The sequence below is a fragment of the Phocoena sinus genome, chromosome X (genome assembly GCF_008692025.1).
Source record: "Phocoena sinus isolate mPhoSin1 chromosome X, mPhoSin1.pri, whole genome shotgun sequence".
Lineage (NCBI taxonomy): Eukaryota > Metazoa > Chordata > Mammalia > Artiodactyla > Phocoenidae > Phocoena > Phocoena sinus.
The window spans coordinates 32,209,132-32,232,851 of record NC_045784.1 but is presented as its reverse complement, the minus strand read 5'-3'; the positions used below and the strand labels follow the sequence as shown (position 1 = coordinate 32,232,851).

General features: G+C 39.2%; 2 protein-coding genes across 2 annotated transcripts in view; both read right to left on the bottom strand.

Moving 5' to 3' along the window:
* Nucleotides 1-23,720, bottom strand: part of CFAP47 (cilia and flagella associated protein 47) — a 533,433-nt gene that overhangs the window by 429,577 nt on the left and 80,136 nt on the right. The window contains 9 exon segments of the mRNA XM_032618881.1: nucleotides 3,114-3,338; nucleotides 3,631-3,870; nucleotides 8,709-8,805; nucleotides 8,906-9,089; nucleotides 9,723-9,792; nucleotides 9,795-9,865; nucleotides 18,783-18,833; nucleotides 19,288-19,500; nucleotides 21,740-22,843. Coding sequence (XP_032474772.1) covers nucleotides 3,114-3,338; nucleotides 3,631-3,870; nucleotides 8,709-8,805; nucleotides 8,906-9,089; nucleotides 9,723-9,792; nucleotides 9,795-9,865; nucleotides 18,783-18,833; nucleotides 19,288-19,500; nucleotides 21,740-22,843 — 2,255 coding nt within the window.
* Nucleotides 21,739-22,785, bottom strand: LOC116747455 (melanoma-associated antigen B4-like). The gene has a single exon (XM_032619677.1). It carries the CDS (start codon nucleotides 22,783-22,785, stop codon nucleotides 21,739-21,741), a length of 1,047 nt encoding a protein of 348 aa, XP_032475568.1.

Genomic DNA, 23,720 nt, shown 5'->3' with positions numbered 1-23,720 from the left:
ACTATACTACAAAGCTACAGTAATCAAGACAGTATGGTACTGACACAAAAACAGAAATATAGATCAATGGAACAGGATAGAAAGCCCAGAGATAAACCCATGCACATATGGTCACCTTATTTTTGATAAAGGAGGCAGGAATGGACAGTGGAGAAAAGACAGCCTCTTCAATAAGTGGTGCCGGGAAAACTGGACAGCTACATGTAATAGAATGAAATTAGAACATGCCCTAATGCCATACACAAAAATAAACTCAAAATGGATTAAAGACCTAAATTTAAGGCCAGACACTATCAAACTCTTAGAGGAAAAATAGGCAGAACACTCTATGACATACATCACAGCAAGATCCTTTTTGACCCGCCTCCTAGAGAAATGGAAATACAAATAAACAAATGGGACCTAATGAAAATTAAAAGCTTTTGCACAGCAAAGGAAACCAGAAGCAAGACAAAAAGACAACCCTCAGAATGGGAGAAAATATTTGCAAATGAATCAATAGACAAAGGATTCATCTCCAACATTTATAAGCAGCTCATGCAGCTCAATATCAAAAAAACAAATAACCCAATCCAAAAATGGGCAGAAGACCTAAACAGACATTTCTCCAAAGAAGATATACAGATTGCCAGCAGACACATAAAAGGATGCTCAACATCACTAGTCATTAGAGAAATGCAAATCAAAACTACAATGAGGTACCACCTCACACCGGTCGAATGGCCATCATCAAAAAATCTACAAACAATAAATGCTGGAGAGGGTGTGGAGAAAAGGGAATCCTCTTGCACTGTTGGTGGGAATGTAAATTGATACAGCCACTATGGAGAAAAGTATGGAGGTTCCTTAAAAAACTAAAAATAGAACTACCATACGACCCAGCAATCCCACTACTGGGAATATACCCTGAGAAAACCATAATTCAGAAAGAGTCAGGGACCACAATGTTCATTGCAGCTCTATTTACAATAGCCAGGACATGGAAGCAACCTAAGTGTCCACTGACAGATGAATGGATAAAGAAGATGTGGTACATATATTTAATGGAATATTACTCAGCCATAAAAAGAAATGAAATTGAGTTATTTGTAGTGAGGTGGATGGACCTAGCGTTTGTCATACAGAGTGAAGTGAGTCCCAAAGAGAAAAACAAATACCATAAGCTAACACATATATATGGAATCTATGAAAAATAAAATAAAAATGGTTCTGAAGAACCTAAGGGGAGGACAGAAATAAAGACGCAGACGTAGAGAATGGACTTCAGGGCTTGGGGAGGGGGAAGGGTAAGCTGGGACGAAGTGAGAGAGTATTGACATATATATACACTACCAAATGTAAAATAGATAGCTAGTGGGAAGCAGCCACATAGCACAGGGAGATCAGCTCCATACTTTGTGACCACCTAGAGGGGTGCGATAGTGAGGGTGGGAGGGAGACGCAACAGGGAGGCGATGTGGGGATATATGTATATGTATAGCTGATTCACTTTGTTATAAAGCAGAAACTAACACACCATTGTAAAGCAATTATACTCCAAAAAAGATGTTAAAAGAAAAAGATTTTTACAAAGAGGCAAAAACAAAAGTGAGTAATTATTATATGAATATTCTGAGCAGCAGAAGGAAAATGACATTAGAGAAATCTAGGTATATAATATAAATTATGCATACTTTCCTCGATGCTATATCAAATAGATTCAAGTATTGTATCATTTGTGTTCTAAAAAAATTAAAAGTACTTAAAGGATGGGCTTCCCTGGTGGCGCAGTGGTTGAGAGTCCGCCTGCCAATGCAGGGGTCACAGGTTCATGCCCCGGTTCAGGGGGATCCCACGTGCCGCGGAGCAGCTGGGCCCGTGAGCCACGGCCGCTGAGCCTGCGCGTCCGGAGCCTGTGCTCCACAACGGGAGAGGCCACAACAGTGAGAGGCCCGCATACCGCAAAAAAAAAAAAAAAAAAAAAAAAAAGTACTTAAAGTACTAATGGCATTCATATTAACACTGTATTCGGAATTAAATGTCTTTGTGTTTTTTGCTTTGATTTAAAAAAATGTAAGAGGTGTTATGAGCAACCCAAAGAAAAGAAAAGTAAATACTAAAATCTCCCTGTAAAAAATAGAGTACTGAAAACCATGAGAAGTTTATAACATTGTAATTCCACTTTTGACAAATGAAGCATTTTCATGGCATTTCCATGGCAGCCACAAGGGGGAAGCCCAGCCACTCAACACTGGCTAGGATGCAGAAATACAAGGAAAAGTACCTGTGCACTGTGCTTTTCTGACACCCTTAGTGTCATATCACGTGCTTGATCAGAACCTATAGCTGGAATGCAGATAATGTAACTACAACTGATACCTCCTGTTCAAGAAAACTGGAGAAGGTTTATCTAGAATCTCTGAAATCTGCAGAAATATTTTCTTTTTCTTCTCTGATCATTTACTCCACTTCTTTCTAGTTTGGGGCGGGACCCAGTATTTTCAGTATTAATAACAACAAAAAAGAGCTTGGTCAAATGAATCTGCTAAATATTGATAGAAGTATACCTCAAATGCTTAATAAATTATAATCTGGGATTGTGCTAAATCTATCCAGATTAATAAAACGATTAAATATGGTTATATCAATGATCTCCAGGCATAATAAGGGGACAGTCCTCCACTTCCACTTGTTAAATTTGTCAACATCTCCACCTATATCTGCACTAAAATTAAGTGAACTTAAATTAATACTCGAGCTTGTTTATAACACTCCCTGGTACCAACACTGGTAGAGTTATATAGAAGTCACGATTTGGAAATGACTGATAGTCACAGGAAAAGCACCTAAGGCAAGAATTCAATGAACCAGGACTCCTCTGTGACCTGAAGTATAGTCTACTTAGATCGCAAATGAAGACTATCTCTAAATTAGAGATAAAGAGGGAGGGAGGGGGAGAGGAAGGGAAGGACATAGGGAAGGAAGGAGGGAAGGAATGTCCCATTGTCCCAAGACCATTTGTGATTTACTTCTACGTTCTTATCACAGTTATACAGTACACACTCCAGATATGATTAATGCCTGAATACATGAATAAATGAATGTCTAAATCAAACAACAGAATAAACTACTACCTTTAGCTGGACGAATGAAAAATGCCATCCCTTTTCCTGTATTTATCAGTTGCCATTCAAATTTGACAAAATAATTCTGATGATTATACAACCTAACCATCCCCCTAAAACATGTTTTCACCAAGAAGCCTTGTGGTCTCAGTACTAGCTCATTAGCAGATAGCTCAAGTTTTACTGGCAAGACAACTGCCATCACTAGGATGTGCCCACCAGGCATATTGTTCACTGACAGGTGAAATACCTGTAACACAGCAAAGGCATCCAAATTTAACTAACACCTCTTAACTGAATGGTAGAATTCAGTTACATGTAAAATGTATATATTATTGATTGACATCAACAATTCTTAGTAAACAATATCAAAATAATTATGAAAGGTAATTAGACTACCATTGAAATATGAATCTACAAATCTACAAATTGCTGCACATATAGTTTCTATGTTTGGGGACCAAACATAATATATACTACAATAATTGGGGTAAATATACAAAACGACATTTTGATTCTAGCAAACAGAAATTTGAAAATAAATCTTACTTCCAAAATTTTCCAATGGTGGGAGATTCAAATATCACTGAAACAGAAGTACTAGCTGTAGGTGGAATCACATATGAAAATTGGTTGGTTTTCCGAAGTTCTTGCAAATTGACATCTAACTGGATCAAAATATGAATAGGTAGCATATTAATAACATGTAGTAGACGAGTATTTGTTGAGTTCACACAAACATCACCAAAGTTAAGGACAGAGAGCCCTAAAAAAATGAACAGTTACTAAGCTTAATGTTGACAAATGTGTTCATTGACTTAAATTTTCATACTATATGCTGATCGATTAATTTGTTAAAAATAGTACTTAAAATAGTTACTATATATCAGAAATTATTAACAGAGCTTTTAATCTAAATGTCCATAATTTGAGGTGAGTGGCCAAAATTCAATACATATTGTGATTATATGGAAAATTTCATGACAAAATTATTAGCACTAATTATAACTCAGTACATGAATTTGCATACTCCTACACCCTCTCCACTCCCATAAATGCATTTATGTTCACTTATCCAGAACTTACAGAAATTGGTAACTTCCCATGACTCACTGTTTAAATTTTCCCCTTTAAATGCCAGAAGTTTTTATATCATAACAATCTTAATTATGTCTTATCCTGCTTTTTTAACAGCTTAATTTAATTTTAACTGGTATACAGCAAACTGTACATGTTTAAAGTACAGAATTTCATAAGCATTGACATACGTATACACCTGAATACAGGTGAAATACCTGAAACGATCACCACAATGAAGAGAGTGAACATCCATCACTCCAAAAAATATACTTGGCCCCTTTATAGTTTCTCCTTACCACCATCCTCTGTATTCCCCCTTTCCAGACAACCACTCATCTGCTTTATGTCATTATAGATCAGTTTGCTTTTTCTAGACTTTGAGTGGAATAATATAGCATGTATGGTTTTTCTCTGATTTCTTTCACTCAGCAAACTCTCTAGAGATCCATTTAAGATGTTTCGTGTGTCAACAGTCCATTCCTTTATATTACTAAGTAGTAGTCTATTATAGGTGAATGTTTATGTATCACCTGTTAACACTTCGATTCTTCCCAGGTATGGCCTGTTAAAATTAAGGATGCTAAAACATTTGCGAACAAGTATTTGTTTGAAAATATGCCCTCATTTCTTTTGGATAAATATCTAGGAGTATAATGGATGGGTAATATGGTACATGTGTGTTTAAATGTTTAAGAAACTGCCAAACTGCTTTAAAGTGGTTGTATAACTTCGTAGTCCCACTAGCAGTGTACAAGAGTCCCAGTTTCCTCACATCTTCAGCAATAATTGAAATGGTAAGTTTTTCAGCCATTCTAATAGATTTATAGCAGTATCTCATTGTGGTGTTATTTTGTGTTTCCCTTACAATGAACAATGTTGTGCATCTTTCCATGTGCTTATTTGTCATTATATCTTCTATAAGGAAGGAAGCACATGGCTTATGATCTATTTTGATTTAGTTTTGGCACATGATGTAACTAGCACTACTTTTTTTTTTTTTAATCACAGCCATACTAACACATGTGACGTGGTATCTCATTGTGGTTTTGATTTGCAGTTCACTAATGACTAATGATATTGAGCATCTTTTCATGTGCTTACAGAGCATTTTTATGTCTTCTATAAAGAATAGAAATGTCTATTCAAGTCTTGTGCATTTTTAATTGTGTTTCTTGTTGAGTTGTAGGAGTTCTTTATACATCCTGGATATTAATCACTTATCAAATATATTATTTGCAAATATTTTTTCACATTACGAAGGTTGTCTTTTCACTCTATTGATTGTGTTCTTTGATGCACAAAAAAGTTTTTCATTTTGATGAAATCTGGTTTATTTTTTCCTTTGTTGCCTATGCTTTTGGTGTCATATCCAAGAAATCATTGCCAAACCCAATGCCATGAAAAATTTCACCTGTTTTCTTCCAAGAGTTTTATAGTTTTAGCTCTTAAGTTTAGATCTTTGATCCATATTGAGTTAATTTTTGTATATGGTCACATTCGTTTTTTGTTTTTTGTTTTTGTTTTTAACGTCTTTATTGGAGTATAATTGCATTACAATGGTGTGTTAGTTTCTGCTTTATAACAAAGTGAATCAGTTATACATATACATATGTTCCCATATCTCTTCCCTCTTGCATCTCCCTCCCTCCCACCCTTCCTATCCCACCTCTCTAGGTGGTCACACACACCACCTACCTGATCTCCCTGTGCTATGCGGCTGCTTCCCACTAGCTATCTATTTTACATTTAGTAGTGTATATATGTCCATGCCACTCTCTCACTTTGTCACAGCTTGCCCTTCCCCCTCCCCATATCCTCAAGTCCATTCTCTAGTAGGTCTGTAGCATTACTTATTGAAAAGACTATGCTTTCTGCACCTTTTTGAACCTCATTGCCTTTTACCTTAGTCAAAATTCATTTGTCCAATATATATAGGTCTATTTCTGAACCTTACTTATGTTTCATTGTTCTATATTTATGCCAATAACATACAGTTTGGTTTACTATAGCTTTAAAATAAATCTTGAAATTAAGCAGTGTTTTATCTCCAACATGTTTTCCTTTTTCAAAACTGTTTTGACTATTCTAATTACACTGCATTTCCACATGAATTTTAAAATGAGCCTGTCAATTTCTACAAAAGATCCTGATGGAATTTTGGTTGGAACTGTGGTGAATCTGTAGATTATATGGATCGTTTTTGCATATCTTCTATGACTCTGCATAACTTTTTTTTTTTTACATCTTTATTGGAGTATAATTGCTCTGCATAACTTTTTGAATAAATGGAATACAGGTACAATAACTGTTTTAGTGTCATTGTCTGATAATTCTAACCTATGTATCAGTATTAATCAGATTTAACTGATTAATAATTCTCTTTATTATGGGTTGTATTTTCCTGCTTCTTATGTATTGTAATCTTTGTTTGGATGTCAATATAGTAAATTTTACCTCATTAGGTACTGGATATTTTTTCATATTCCTATAATATTCTTGAGCTCTGCTCTGGAAGGAAGTTACCTCAAAACAGACTGGTCCCTCCAGATCTTTCTTTTATGAATGTTACCCGGGTCCAGAGCCGTGCTCTAAATAGTAATAAATATTCTCCACTACTGAGGCAAGAACTTCCTGAGTACTCTGCCTCAATGTCCCATGAATTATGAGGTTTCAGTACTGGTTGAGGCAAGCAATACAGAGGTGAGCCAGAAATATTAAGACAGAGATACAAGAACAAGACAGACAAAGTGGGTCTAATAAGATCCTATTTATACCTAGAATAACCAAAGCAATCCTGAAAAAGAAGAGCAAATTTGGAGGACTTGCACTTACTGATTTCAAAACTTACCATAAAGCTACTTATCGATGGTATAGAATTGTCATTGGGATAGAAATACATATCAATGGAACAGAATTAAGAATCCAGAAACAAACCCTGACACATTTGGTCATTTGATTTTCTACAAAGGTGTCAAGGCAATTCAGTGAGAAATGATAGTATTTTCAACAAATGGTGCTAGGACCATTGAATATCCATATATTATAATATGAATTTAGACTCAACTCATACCATAAACAAAAATTTTTAAAACATAAAAAGGAATTGTAGGGGCTTCCCTGGTGGCTCAGTGGTTGAGAGTCCGCCTGCCAATGCAGGGGACACGGGTTCGTGCCCCGGTCCGGGAGGATCCCACATGCTGCGGAGCGGCTGTGCCCGTGAGCCATGGCCGCTGAGCCTACAGGTCCGGAGCCTGAGCTCTGCAACGGGAGAGGCCACAACAGTGAGAGGTCCGCGTACCACAAAAAAAAAAAAAAAAAAAAAAAAAAGGAACTGTAGTCCTAAACATAAGATCTAAAAATATAAACTGTTTAAAAGAAAATAGGAGAAAATATTTGTGACCTTGAGCTAGCTAAAGATTGTTGGGCATGATATCAAAAGCATGATCTATAAAAGTAAAAAATTTAGTAAATTCAATTTCATTTAAATTAAAAAATTCTGTGCTTTAAACAACATTATTAAGAATATGAAAAGAAAAAAAAGCCACAGACTTAGGGAAAATATTTGGAAATCATATATCTGACAAAAAACTTGTACTCAGAATATATAAACAATTCCTACAACTCTATAATGAGAAGGTAAATATTCAAATTAAAAATTGGGCAAAGACATTTCTCCAAGATATACAATTTAAATAGTTGTACCTCTAAGTAAATGCATGAAAATATATTCAACACCTTAGTCAAAAAGGAAATGCAAATCAAAATCACAATGAGAGAACATTTTGCACCTGCTAGGATGGCTGTAATCAAAAAGACAGAAAATAATAATTGCTGGTGAAAATGTGGAGAAACTGTAACCCTCATACACTGTTGGAGGGACTGTAACTTGGTGCAGTCACTGTGGAAAATTTTTGGCAATTTCTTTAAAAGTTAGACACAAACTTACCGTATGACTCAGCAATTCTACTCCTAGGAATCTAACCAAAAGAAATAAAAACATATGTTCACTCGACGAATTATATGTAAGTGTTTATAGCAGCAATATTCACAATAGCCTCAAACTGGAAATGGCTCAATGTCCATCAACTGGTAAATGGATAAACAAAATGTGGTATTCCTAATAAAATGAGATACTATTTAGATACAAAAAGGAACAAAATATTTATACCTACTACCACAAGGATGAACCTTACCAACATTATGCTAAGCTAAAGAAACAATATAAGGGAAACCACATATTATGATTTCTTTTACATGAAATGTTCAGAATAGGCAAATCTATAGAGATAGAAAGCTAAATAATGGTTGCCTGGGGCTAGGGCTGGGAATTGGAAGTAACTTGCATATAGACATGAGGGTGATGGCAGCACTGTAAAACTGAATTGCGATGACAGTTGCATAAACCTGTAAATTCACTGAAATTCATTGATTTTCATGCTTTGACCTGGTGAATTTTATGTAATATAAATTATACTTCAATAAATCTGTTAAAAAATTGTTCAGTAGGTTTTTATAGATTCTTACCAACAATTACTTGATGAATTTGCTTTGGTGTCAAGATTAAGCTGCAATCATGTTTTTCATGGGGTGAGGATGGGTCTGATTTAAGTCCTTTGAGCACCTGTGAGAAATCACATTATTCCAAAATTAATTGTTCAATATTAGCAAAAGGTATTTTAAGAATTCTCATGGTATAATAAAATGTAAAATACTGCACATGCCTTTCTTTTCAAAGACTTTGTCTCCGTGGATGCTATATTTCTGGTACTTAGCAATTGGTTACACTTGATCCAATGCTGTGCTGAAGATAACTCTTCTATTTCCGCTTCTGAGAATGTGGGTGACTTTAGACCCGATGCTGGCTGTAATCCTATGTCTGTAACATTATATGAGTACATGTGTTTCCTAGTGAAATCATAATAATAATTAACTGAGGCTAGGTCTTTTAGAAAATACATCAGTAAATCCAAATATTCCCCACAGTACATGCTGTTACTGACCCACTCAGATCCACTGAAGCAGACGGAAGCACTAATCTCCATAAAATTGCCTTCTGTTAAGGGACCCCATTCTCAAACACCTACTCAAGGAAGCTACGCCCACCCTACCATACCCAAGGACAGCTCACAGTCAATGACTCAAGGCAGGAACAACAATATGGTATAATTTATGCTCAAAAGACCCTAGGTATCAGGCTGAGAGTAAACTTTATTTGAAACACATTATTTCTGAGTTCTCTCTTCTGCCCTCTCCTGCTTTCCTCATATTGTGCAGGTTTCTCCCAAAAGAACATTCTCCAAAAATCACATGTGCTGGAATTCCTGTCTCAGAATCTGCTTCTGGGGAAGCCCACCCAAGACATTCCCAAATCAGAAGTAAAAAAGGAAATAAATGCAGTTAAAGTAGTTCAATGTTTTGCTATTTTCATACATGAAATGTCATTTAAATCACTAAAAAGAACCTAAAGAGTAAAGAAAAAAATTCTGGCTCTACAGGCACCATGCTCTGTTTTATACTGTTTGAGGAAGTGAACTTTACCTCTGTTCTTCTTTCTGCAGGCGCACATTTCTTAAATATTTAATGTATCCTGCATAATGCTTTTCATGTGCTTTTTTTCAAATTTAGTATACGCAAAATCAGGATCCACATAGTTATATCTTGGAATCTTTGTGAAAATCGTCCTACAATATGAGCAAGACATGTTAATATTTAGGTGTATATATATATGCATTTATTCAATCAGTATTTACTGAGTGCCTCCTATGCCAGGAGTTGGGCACAGAATGGTGAACAGGACAGATTCTAGTCCTTTTATATACCAAGACATTATTACATGTAGAAATAGAATGATATCTAATTTTCTTCTTAACCTAATCACAGGAAATCCCTAAGGTCATTGGGAAGAAGTAGGACCTACCCTAAACCCACTCTTGGAGTATTAGTCAAGTAGGCAATTTGAGCAGTTCTAGATTACAGATGGAACTAGATCTGAAACTGATTAGTGTTTCCTAATAGTTAATTACTTTTAGATCACTGTGATCAAAATCATAAAAGAATATATAGAATAATGAATCCTTTTGTTAAATCATGCTTTCTTAATATCTCAGAGCTTATGAAATAACCATCAGCAATAAATCTATACAGAGAAAAAGAACCCAAAGAAGAACTGCAAACTACTCTACATCTCACATTCACTCAACTGGTGCATGCACTTCCTTTCACCTACCACATATTTTCCATAAAAACAAAAAGTACAATTATTCACATCTTTTGGCCTTAGGCTACCTCAGTCTTCAGCAAATTTTATTAATCATTGAGATTCTCACCCTTAATAATTAACTCCTAAGTATAAACCTAGTAGTCATATACAGTCAAATGAAATTTAATCTAATATCTAATATTTCTTCCTGTTTTTGATAATTCCTCAGTGGTAACAGTAATACATCTTGAACTGAGTTAAAGACTTTAAAAGAGTGAGGCAATAAGAGAGAAACAAATGCTTTGTTACTCAGATAGTTGTTGATATATTTAAATCTCCCTTCAGGCTCTGGGATCCTTAACCACCTTTAGAAGCTAGAAATAATTCCTATATCTGACGTCCCTCTCTCTGTAACAAGGAGAAAAGGAGGGACTTAAAAAGAAGTAGTACAGGAGGTGCCTAAAGTGACACAGAGCTGGTTACTAACATATCTAAATGCTTATCAGCTCCTTAAAGAATAAACTTTAAGAAATACCTCTGCAACTTTGAGTAGATGATTTTTTTTAAAATGTGCAAAGTACAGACAACAAAAATTACTATGTAAATAAAGCATTTTTCCTCAGTTATTTGAAAAATTTTTACTGAATGCCTAATATAACACACTATTCTGAACACAAGACATATACTGCATTAAATAAAACTAGACAAAAATTCTTACCTTATTTTCTTCTCAAAAATTGAAAAGGTAAAAAGCATTAAAAAATAAAACAGCAATTATAATTACAACTTAATACACTATAAAATTTCATTACTTAAATGTTCATTACTATTTGCTAACCAGAAAATAACTGGACTAAATTTTGTATTTCTATTAGCATGGAAAAGAGTAAATTGAGAAAAATAATTATGGCCATGGGATGCTTACGTTAGCCTTCTTCAAAAAAATCCTGGCATTTTGAGATCATCTGATTAATACTTAGACAGGAACAAAATGTTAATGTTAAATTAAAACATTATATCTCTATATAGATATATTTGTATAAGCATAAGGAATAATTGAAAATGATACATTTAAAAATTATTTCCAGCAGCTACCTCTGCAGGGTGGGATGAGTTTTCCTTTTTTTATACTGTATAATTATTTAAAATGGAGTCTGCATAATTTTTATGCGTGTGTGTTTTATGGTACTTGTCAAGTAAAAAAAGAGAGATAAAGACTGCTGTGGATGGAATCTGTAAAATAAAATCATAAAATAGGCTACATAAAAACCCAGAATTTTCCAATTGTGGATAATAAAACAATTATGGACTAAAAAATCAAATGGTATTTTAAGAAAATGACTATAAAAGTAAGTGAACTTGAAGACTCACCAAAGGTAAAGAGACACGTAGAGAAAGCCCAGGGACATGGTCAAGTTTAGACAGTTAAACAAGCAGGCAGAAAAGAAACCCAGTTCATCCTCAAATGTATAAAAACCATTCCTGAGCTAATGGCCCAAATAAAGATGTCAGGTTGACTGGGTTTATTCTCACTAAGCATTGACATGGTAGTAATTTCTTTGAAAATGGGGTAATTTTTAAATTGAGGCTTACTATCACTCATAGTCCTTATAATTGGGGAGGTTTTAGTTCACTTTGGTAAAGGTTATTGAAAATGTGACTTTCAGGGGACTGAACAAAGATGTAGCATAGGGATGAAGATAATGACAATGAACCAACTAAGACGAGAACAACTTGTTTATCACAGTTTAAAATTCTTAATCTTAGATAAATTCAGGCTCTCAGCCATAATTAACGAACATGACTACTCTGAGGACTGTATACATTTCCAAAAGTGATTATTTCTATTATTCTTCTCTACTTGTTACTTCTCCTTTCTCATTTCTAATTCTATTGATTTGAGTCTTCTCCCTTTTTTTCTTGATGAGTCTGGCTAGTGGTTTATCTATTTTGTTTATCTTCTCAAAGAACCAGCTTTTAGTTTTATTGATCTTTGCTATCGTTTCCTTCATTCCTTTTTCATTTATTTCTGATCTGATTTTTATGATTTCTTTCCTTCTGCTAGCTTTGGGGCTTTTTTGTTCTTCTTTCTCTAATTGCTTGAGGTGCAAGGTTAGGTTGTTTATTCGAGATGTTTCCGGCTTCTTAAGGTGGGCTTGTATTGCTATAAACTTCCCCCTTAGAACTGCTTTTGCTGCATCCCATAGGTATTGGGTCGTTGTGTCTCCATTGTCATTTGTTTCTAGGTATTTTTTTATTTCCTCTTTGATTTCTTCAGTGATCACTTCATTATTAAGTAGTGTATTGTTTAGCCTCCATGTGTTTGTATTTTTTACAGATCTTTTCCTGTAATTGATACGTAGTCTCATGGCGTTGTGGTCAGAAAAGATACTTGATACAATTTCAATTTTCTTAAATTTACCAAGGCTTGATTTGTGACCCAAGATATGATCTATCCTGGAGAATGTTCCATGAGCACTTGAGAAAAATGTGCATTCTGTTGTTTTTGGATGGAGTGTCCTATAAATATCAATTAAGTCCATCTTGTTTAATGTATCATTTAAAGCTTGTGTTTCCTTATTTATTTTCATTTTGGATGATCTGTCCATGGGTGAAAGTGGGGTGTTAAAGTCCCCTACTATGAATGTGTTACTGTCGATCTCCCCTTTTATGGTTGTTAGTATTTGCCTTATGTATTGAGGTGCTCCTATGTTGGGTGCATAAATATTTACAATTGTTATATCTTCTTCTTGGATCGATCCCTTGATCATTATGTAGTGTCCTTCTTTATCCCTTTTAATAGTCCTTATTTTAAAGTCTATTTTGTCTGATATGAGAATTGCTACTCCAGCTTTCTTTTGGTTTCCATTTGCATGGAATATCTTTTTCCATCCCCTTACTTTCAGTCTGTATGTGTCTCTAGGTCTGAGGTGGGTCTCTTGTAGACAGCATATATAAGGGTCTTGTTTTTGTATCCATTCAGCCAATCTGTGTCTTTTGGTGGGAGCATTTAGTCCATTTACATTTAAGGTAATTATCGATATGCATATTCCTATTCCCATTTCCTATACTGTTTTGGGTTCGTTATTATAGGTCGTTTCCTTCTCTTGCATTTCTTATCTAGAGAAGTTCCTTTAGCATTTGTCGTAAAGCTGGTTTGGTGGTGCTGAACTCTCTCAGCTTTTGCTTGTCTGTAAAGGTTTTAATTTCTCCATCAAATCTGAATGAGATCCTTGCTGGGTAGAGTAGTCTTGGTTGCAGGTTTTTCTCCTTCATCACTTTCAGTATGTCCTGCCAATCCCTTCTGGCTTGTAGGGTTTCTGCTGAGAGATCAGCTGTTAACCTTATGGGGATTCCCTTGTGTGTTATTTGTTGTTTTTCCCTTGCTGCTTTTAATATACTTTCTTTGTATTTAATTTTTGACAGTTTGATTAATATGTGTCTTGGCGTATTTCTCCTGGTATTTATCCTGTATGGGACTCTCTGTGCTTCCTGGACTTGATTAACTATTTCCTTTCCCATATTAGGGAAGTTTTCAACTATAATCTCTTCAAATACTTTCTCCGTCCCTTTCTTTTTTTCTTCTTCTTCTGGAACCCCTATAATTCGAATGTTGGTGCGTTTCATGTTGTCCCAGAGGTCTCTGAGACTGTCCTCAGTTCTTTTCATTCTTTTTTCTTTATTCTGCTCTGCAGTAGTTATTTCCACTACTTTATCTTCCAGGTCACTTATCCGTTCTTCTGCCTCAGTTATTCTTCTATTGATCCTATCTAGAGTACTTTTAATTTCATTTATTGCGTTGTTCATCGTTGCTTGTTTCATCTTTAGTTCTTGTAGGTCCTTGTTAACTGTTTCTTGCATTTTGTCCATTCTACTTCCAAGATTTTGGATCATCTTTACTATCATTATTCTGAATTCTTTTTCAGGTAGATTGCCTATTTCCTCTTCATTTGTTAGGTCTGGTGGGTTTTTATCTTGCTCCTTCATCTGCTGTGTGTTTTTCTGTCTTCTCATTTTGCTTATCTTACTGTGTTTGGGGTCTCCTTTTTGCAGGCTGCACGTTCGTAGTTCCCGTTGTTTTTGATGTCTGTCTCCAGTGGCTAAGGTTGTTTCAGTGGGTTGTGTAGGCTTCCTAGTGGAGGGGACTAGTGCCTGTGTTGTGCTGGATGAGGCTGGATCTTGTCTCTCTAGTGGGCAGGTTCACATCTGGTGGTGTGTTTTGGGGTGTCTGTGGCCTTATTATGATTTTAGGCAGCCTCTCTGCTAATGGGTGGGGTTGTGCTCCTGTTTTGCTAGTTGTTTGGCATAGGTTGTCCAGCACTGTGGCTTGCTGGTCGTTGAGTGAAGCTGGGTGCACACTGAAAGGATCATACACTATGATCAAGCGGGGTTTATTCCAGGAATGCAAGGATTCTTCAATATACACAAATCTATCAATGTGATAAACCATATTAACAAATTGAAGGAGAAAAACGATATGATCATCTCAATAGATGCAGAGAAAGCTTTTGACAAAATTCAACACCCATTTATGATAAAATCCCTGCAGAGAGTAGGCACAGAGGGAACTTTCCTCAACCTATTAAAGGCCATATATGACAAGCCCACAGCCAACATCACCCTCAATGGTGAAAAACTGAAAGCATTTCCACTAAGATCAGGAACAAGACAAGGTTGCCCACTCTCACCACTCTTAGTCAACACAGTTTTGGAAGTTTAAGCCACAGCAATCAGAGAAGAAAAGGAAATAAAAGGAATCCAAATTGGAAAAGAAGAAGAAAAACTGTCACTGTTTGCAGATGACATGATACTATACATAGAGAATCCTAAAGATGCTACCAGAAAACTGCTAGAGATGATCAATGAATTTGGTAAAGTTGCAGGATACAAAATTAATGCATAGAAATCTCTGGCATTCCTATATACTAATGATGAAAAATATGAAAGTGAAATCAAGAAAACACTCCCATTAACCATTGCAACAAAAAGAATAAAATATCTAGGAATAAACCTACCTAAGGAGACACAAGACCTGTATGCAGAAAATCATAAGACACTGATGAGAGAAATTAAAGATGATACAAATAGATGGAGAGATATACCATGTTCTTGGATGGGAAGAATCAACATTGTTAAAATGACTCTACTACCCAAAGCAATCTATAGATTCAATGCAATCCCTATCAAACTACCAATGGCATTTTTCACAGAACTAGAACAAAAATTTTCACAATTTGTATGGAAACACAAAAGACCCCGAATAACCAAAGCAATCTTGAGAACGAAAAATGGAGCTGGAGGAATCAAGCTCCCTGACTTCAGACTATACTACAAAGCTACAGTAATCAAGACAGTATGGTACTGGCACTAAAACAGTACGATAGATCAATGGAACAGGATAGAAAGCCCAGAGATAAACCCACGCACATATGGACACCTTATCTTTGATAAAGGAGGCAGGAACGTACAGCGGAACAAGGACAGCCTCTTCAATAAGTGGTGCTGGGAAAACTCGCCAGGTACATGTAAAAGTATGAGATTAGAACACTCCCTGACACCATACACAAATATAAGTTTAAAATGGATTAAAGACCTAAATGTAAGGCCAGAAAATATCAAACTCTTAGAGGAAAACACAGGCAGGACACTCTATGACATAAATCACAGCAAGATCCTTTTCGACCCACCTCCTAGAGAAATGGAAATAAAAACAAAAATAAACAAATGGGACCTAATGAAACTTCAAAGCTTTTGCACAGCAAAGGAAACCATAAATAAGACAAAAAGACAACCCTCAGAATGGGAGAAAATATTTGCAAATGAAGCAACTGACAAAGGATTAATTTCCAAAATTTACAAGCAGCACATGCAGTTCAATAACAAAAAAACAAACAACCCAATCCAAAAATGGGCAGAAGACCTAAATAGACATTTCTCCAAAGTAGATACACAGACTGCCAACAAACACATTAAAGAATGCTCAACATCATTAATCATTATAGAAATGCAAATCAAAACTACAATGAGATATCATCTCACACCAGTCAGAATGGCCATCATCAAAAAATCTAGAAACAATAAAGGCTGGAGAGGGTAGGGAAAAAAGGGAACCCTCTTGCAGTGCTGGTGGGAATGTGAATTGGTTCAGCCACTATGGAGAACAGTATGGAGGTTCCTTAAAAAACTACAAATAGAACTACCGTATGAGCCAGCACTCCCACTACTGGGCATATACCCTGTGAAAACCAAAATTCAAAAACAGTCATGTACCAAAATGTTCATTGCAGCTCTATTTACAATAGCCTGGAGCTGGAAACAACCTAAGTGCCCATCATCGGATGAATGGATAAAGAAGATGTGGCACATATATACAATGGAATATTACTCAGCCATAAAAAGAAATGAAATTGAGCTATTTGTAATGAGGTGGATAGAGCTAGAGTCTGTCATACAGAGTGAAGTAAGTCAGAAAGAGAAAGACAAATCCCGTATGCTAACACATATATATGGAATTTAAGAAAAAAAAAATTTCATGAAGAACGTAGTGGTAAGACAGGAATAAAGATACAGACCTACTAGAGAACGGACTTGAGGATATGGGGAGGGGGAAGGGTGAGCTGTGACAAAGTGAGAGAGAGACATGGACATATATACCCTAACAAACGTAAGGTAGATAGCTAGTGGGAAGCAGCCCCATAGCACAGGGATATCAGGTCGGTGTTTTGTGACCCCCTGGAGAGGTGGGATAGGGAGGGTGGGAGGGAGCGAGACGCAAGAGGGAAGAGATATGGGAACATATGTATATGCATAACTAATTCACTTTGTTATAGAGCAGAAACTAGCACACCATTGTAAAGCAATTATACCCCAATAAAGATGTTTTTTAAAAAACTTTCTCTTTATCAATCCACCAGCTGGAGAGAGAACAGTCTATAGGTAATCTTTTTGTTTTCATTCTGTAGGAGAAATAATCATGTGTCACTTCACTCTTCTTTTGTAAATTATTTTCTTATTTTTCCCATTTTAAAGGCTTCCCTAACGTCTGTAATTAGAATTTCCCATGCCTTTTGAAGTTTATTTTTCTTAACCTTAAAAATATTTTTAGGAATAGTATGTGCTCCCTGTGGAAGACAAAGAACATAAAAACTTAAAATATGAACTGCTAGCCCTTAATGTACTTATTAGTAAACTTCCACTGCCCAATGAAGAGCCACAAAACTTAGCATCCTAACACAACAACTGTTTGTTCTCACAGATCTACAGGTTGGCTGAGGGGCTCTACTTCACGCTGTAGCTTAGGACCAGAGGGCTGGCTGGGACCTTTTCTAACGGTGATGACATTTTTAAAAAGTGAGGTGGGTCTTATAAGTGCTGTCACAGAAAGATCTTGCATTCACTTCCATTAAGTTACAAGAGCAAGTCACAGAACGACATGTACACTGTGGCCCCTGTGTGTTAAAAATTCAACATATTTTTGTAGCACATCTATGTACAAAGAAGCCTCAAATCAGCTTTAGAATGACACACACCAGACAGTTAATTGTGGTTACTTTTGAAAAGGGGGCTGAATTTTCGAGCAATGTTGTAAGGGGGGAGTTTGTGATTTAGGTGTGTAAGAAGTTTTTATAAGAAGAATATATATGCTATGATTAGCTCTGTCATTAAAACATTTAAATGAGCCTAAGAGTAGAAATAGTAGTTGTGTATCACTCGGATTAAGTAACTGCTAACTGATGCAACAGAGAAAACCTGATATCTGAATGACTTAACACAACAAAAGTCTGTTTCTTGTGCACATAAAATCTGATGAAGGTTGGCAGAGGCTCACCGCTCACAGATGACTCCGAGATCCCGGCTATGTACGTCACGTGGCTCCACGCCTCAACACGGGCTCTCTCTGTTTGCTGCTGAATGGAAGAGAAAGCACAGAGGTGCCATACTGACTCCCTCGTGCCTTGGTCTGGAGGTGACCCTTCCTAATTACAAGTGGACTGGGAATATAGTCTCCCCAGGAACCCAGGGAGAGCAAGACAGGATGTGGATGAGGTTTGCAGTCTCCCATAAACTGGTGTATAGTATGTGCTCAATAAAGAGCGACTATTGCAATTGCTTATGACAACAACCCTCTTAGTTAGTTGGAGGAGTTTCTGAGAAGGCCAAATTTACCTTGAAATTCACCAATTTTTTCTTGTGCATACTATGTAAGACATGTTTTCAAATATAGGATTCCATCTAATTTCCAAAAGTACCCTGTACATCTCAGCAGAGAGGGCTTTCACCAGTACCTTTCTGCATTGCCAGTTGCAATAACCTGTGTAATCTCAGTAGGCTGGGAATTTTCTCCTAACTTTTGGTTGCACGGTCAAAATCACAGCCACCCACCACCTGACTGAACATACCTGAACACCCGAACAGGTGCCATTAAGCATATTGAACAAACAGCATCTCCCCTGAGACAGATACAGACAAGAATTACTGGGAAGATGGTGAATTATTTTTCCTTGTTGTTCAAAGCTAGCATGTCTGCCAAAGAACCACTTTCCACCTCCAAGAAGGACTCCAAGATGGGTTTTTAGGAATTCAACCTCAGCAGATGTTTGTTTACACAGTGATTTCCTTGGTCCCTCCTCCTTTACCACTTAGGAAGAAGGCTTTGGTTTTGGACCCCTTAATTAAGTTCACTCATCAGTGTATGGACTCAGTGGCCAGATTCAAAGAAGACACTTCATTAAAATCCTACTGCAAATATCACGTTGTTTCAAACAAGGCCTCCCTAGCCTTGGGGTTATAAGCCAAGGCCCTGTAGAGTCCACACCAAATCAGAGTCTCGTCACCAGCAGGCTTGCAAACACCGAGAATGTGGTGGAGGCACCCAGTGGGGATGAGGAGGTGTGTAAACGTCACTGTCTGAAGTGAACAGATACATGGAAAGGGCAGCTGCTGTCCCAGGGGTCCACGGTGACGAACGGGATCTGCGGGGAGTCGGGATGCTCCGAGTCAGGGGCGGCCAGGGCATATGGGCTGTCTGTTCCTCCGGGAGCTGAGTGCAGCCTCCAGAGGAAGATGCAGAGAAGAGCTGGCCAGCAGGTCAGCTTCCAGTCTGGACACGAGGGCACACTGGGGAAGACCCAGGGGCAGGGCGCTGTGATGCCAGAAAGTGCTGGGACTGGACCCCCGTGCCGGGACCGGGGCAATCAGCTCTCAGGGAAGCCTGGGGCGAGGGGCAGGAGGATCCTAGGTAAACGAAGCCCACAGACAATCCCCAAATGGTGTCTGATTCTCGTGTTCACCTTCCTTCTTTAGGCCTGCTTTTAATATTTTGGCTACAAGTTCCTCTTTCTTATTGCCTGAGAGACGTCACGGAGCAGTGAAAGGAGAAATGGATTAAGAGACAGAAGGGCTGCCTCAGGCTGGGAGGAGTGGAACAGTATGGGCTCTGGAGGAATTCAGACCAGGCTGTACTCCCGGTTCTGTCACTTTACCAGTCCGGAGAATACTGCAAGTTCTTTGTCTGCCAAGTGGGTTTGATAAGCCTCATCTTATAGAACTGTCGGAACATATGTGATATATGTAAAGCACCTGGCACAGTGGCTGGCGATGTCTGGGTCTTTCGTGCATGGCAGTTATTACGATGCTTGTTTTCATACCAGAAGAGACTGGTCTTCTCTGTCCTAGAGATACCCTCATCTCTAGGAATTTTTCATTTTATCCAGGAGATGTCAGAGACTATGCGGGCCTCTAGGACAAAGAAAGCTGAATTAACCAAAGTGCTCCTTAGCAAGTAACCCTGAGCACATTTTCCCTATCAGAGAATATGTTGTTTCATTTGTGGAGGCAGGGGTTTCACCAGGATGCAAATCAAACCTTATAGAATCTGTGTCAAGGACCAATAATTCCCCTGCCTCCCAAACCCGCCCCCCCCCCCCACCGATTTTCACGTGTTTCATCACCACCAAAATCTGGGCCCATTTAGGAGTTCTGCCAGATTACACTCAAGACAAACAAATCTCATATATTAATGCATATATGTGGAATCTAGATAACTGGTACAGTTGAACCTCTTTGCAGGGCGGGAACAGAGACGCAGACATAGAGAACGGACACGTGGACACGGGGGAAGGGGGGGTGGGATGAATTGGGAGATTAGGATTGACCTATGTACACTACCATGTGTCAAATAGATAGCTAGTGGGAACGTGCTGTACAGCACAGGGAGCTCAGCTTGGTGCTCTGTGACCACCTAGATGGGTGGGGGGAAGTCCAGCAGGGAGGGGATATATGTATACGTGGAGCTGATTCACTTCGTTGCACAGCAGAAACTAACACAACATTGTAAAGCAGTTACACTCCAATTTAAAAAACCCGATAACTAATTAATGGAGCGGGCTGGGGCTCCTCCAGCCCAGGGCACAGCGTGCCAGCACAGGGGCTTCTCAGCATCCCACCCCAAAGGAGACAATATGCATAAAACACCTGGTTTGTTTGGGCACTGTGTTCACCTGCACCGGGGCAAAAGCACTGGACCCCTGCTCACCATTATCACAGCCTCATCTAGCCCGCCATGCAGCCAACTTAAAATTACCTCCCAAGGAGGGATTTGCAAAATAACCAAACCTCAAAGTGCTCTGGCTAAGAGAATTTATACTTCACTGCTCTCATCTGGACTCTCTCCCCACCATCCTCACTGGGTTTTTTCATCACACCACCTTCCTTATATAACAGCTGCTCTTATACTCTCAACATCTACAGGCAGGTGCAGGGTCTTTTTTATCTTAGCATCATCACTACCAGCACAGAACCTTCCAAAGAGCAGATGCTCAATTACAGATGGGAATCAATGAGGCACTGGGTGAGGAATGTAATTTATTACTATCTAATTTTGTCGGCATTCTTGAATAAGCTAAGGACATCTAGGTGTGTATCTTTGAATTTTACAAAGAGAAAGACAAAGGTGAATAAGACAAACCAAAATTTGACTAAACTTTACTTTTCATTTTAAAACCACAGCATTCTTTCACATTTCCAAGAAAATTCCTATTCCAAAGCCATATTATCTCACTCCGGAACCCCAGAAAGATGCAAGGAGTTTTCACATCGTACTACACACTACCTAAACTCTTACGCTTAAACCTGATAAACAACAACAAATATGTGATCCATGTCATTTATAAACTTGGATTCTGAATCTAAAGAAACATTCTAGTAAAAGAAACAACATTTGAAAGATACTAGTGTAAAACAGGAACACAAAGAAGATATATATTATGATCTTTCCAGCCCCAGCTTAGCCTCTCACTACTGAAAAGGTTGGCAGCGTTGGTCAAACACAAAGTGAAGAAGCTGCCTGAGACCTCACTAAGGGTGGGAGGAACTGCTAGACATGACCTTGGAAGGCGCACTGGCCTTGACACGAGTACCAGCCCTGGCTGCAGCTCTGGCTCGGGCTCGGGCTTGGGCTCTCTCTTCCTCATCTTTCAGAGCCTCCTCATAGAGATCTGGTAAGGCACTGGGGACGGTACCAGCCACCTTGGCCATGAACTCCAGGACTTTCATCTTGCTGGTTTCAGCGTGGGCTCTCCGGCCCCACAGGAGCTCACAGCACGGGAGATTGCCGTCGCGCACCTGACGACACACCAGGTACTTTTCCTGCACCAGATCTTCTGTGATAAGCTTCCTGGGCTCCCCAAAGATTATGTGACACCTTCCAACATAAACACCCAAACCATTCAGGAATTCCCAGACCTCCTCCTCAGAGGCGCGGTCGCCATGCACGAAGATCACACCGAGGACAAGCATCAGAAGCCCATTCTTCCGAAACCGCCCGCCACTGCTCTGACGCCCGTCGTCGCTGACATGTAGCTTGCTGACAAGGGCATAGGAATCACCACCCGGCTTGACTTCCTTCAACTCAAGACCAAAGACCAGCTGAATGCACTCAGCAACTCTCCTGAGGATCTCAGGGAACTTCCTCTTGTACCTTTTGTTCACAAGCTTCAGCAAGTCTGCCTTTATAACGGGCTCTTCCATTGTATACTTCTCCAGCAGGAATTGTATCAACATTCCCACCTTCTTGATCAGAGGATCTCTCTGAAAGTTCTCACCGGAGACTGAGGCCTGGGAGGAATTTTCCCTTGCCTTAACCCGGCCCTTGGCACGCACATCAGATCCTGGGCCTGAAACCCCTGCAGCACGAGAGCTAGTGGCTGGGGCTCCCTGAGGCTCCTGGCGAGTGCCAGCAGCAGGGGAGCTCGGGGGAGTACCCCGAGAAAGAGAAGAGGGGCACGAGGACGACTCTTCTCTCTGTGCTGCAGTGGCCTGAGCACCCCCGAGATTCTGGGTCTCCCTCCGGGCTTGGCGGCGCTTCTCACGGGCACGGAGCTTACTCTTCTGCCCCCGAGGCATGACTATGGGCAGGGACAGCAAGCGGGGGAGTGGGCAGGAGAGCAGGTGATGCTGGAACCTGGAGGAGGGAAGGTGAGAGGGTGTGAGCACCTTCAGCAGGGAGGTCCCACCCTGACTTGAAGAACGCCGCTCTGCACGTTTCCTTGAGGGCACTGCTCTAGGAACCACTAGGCTCTTGTTCTTGGTCAGCCTGTCCCCTGAGAACCCAGCGTATGAAGCGAGAGTGAGTGAGCCTCAGGCTACAGCCTGCCAGCCCTGCCTGTGGCTGACGGCGGTGACCACGGATCCTGGTAGGGTAGGCCCTCTCTGGGTTCCAAGGGTCCCTTTCGTTCACAAACAGGATTGCCACATCGACTCTTGGTAGGGCCGGGGCCTCTTTCCTGTGCTGCTCTAAAGGTGACACCTCAAAGCTCCCTGGGGCCCACGAGAAGGAACTGCGTCATGGGCACTGTCGGGGTGCACAGCGCTGACAGTTGTGTGGGGCCTGCTCTGTCCTGAACTCGTTGGTCCTCAACCATTCAGCGTCCTCATCTTGTCCACACCAAGGGTCTGGGACCCCTCCTGCTGTCCCTGGTATGGCACCTTCAGACGAAGGATCTCGTCTCCCTTAGAAATGATACAAAGAAATGAGGAGCCTCCACCTGACAACCATGCTCTGGGCCTTCAAGGGCTGAGCAGAGGCCTGGGCAGGACTCTTTATTATGCCTTTGATTCGGTGGAAGGGGGGTGTGCTACCGTCAGTCGTCATTCACAGTCCCCACTGGGTCTCCTGGGAGGATCTGGGGGCGCCTTTCTCTCTTGACTTGAGGACATTTCCTCACAGTAAGGCCCACAGCTCCCTGAGACCGAACAGTGGAAGTGAGGATGGCCTTACCTGGCCACAGCGCCCCTAGTATCCAGAGGCTGAAAGCCGCAGCAGGCAGGCTGAGGCCCTA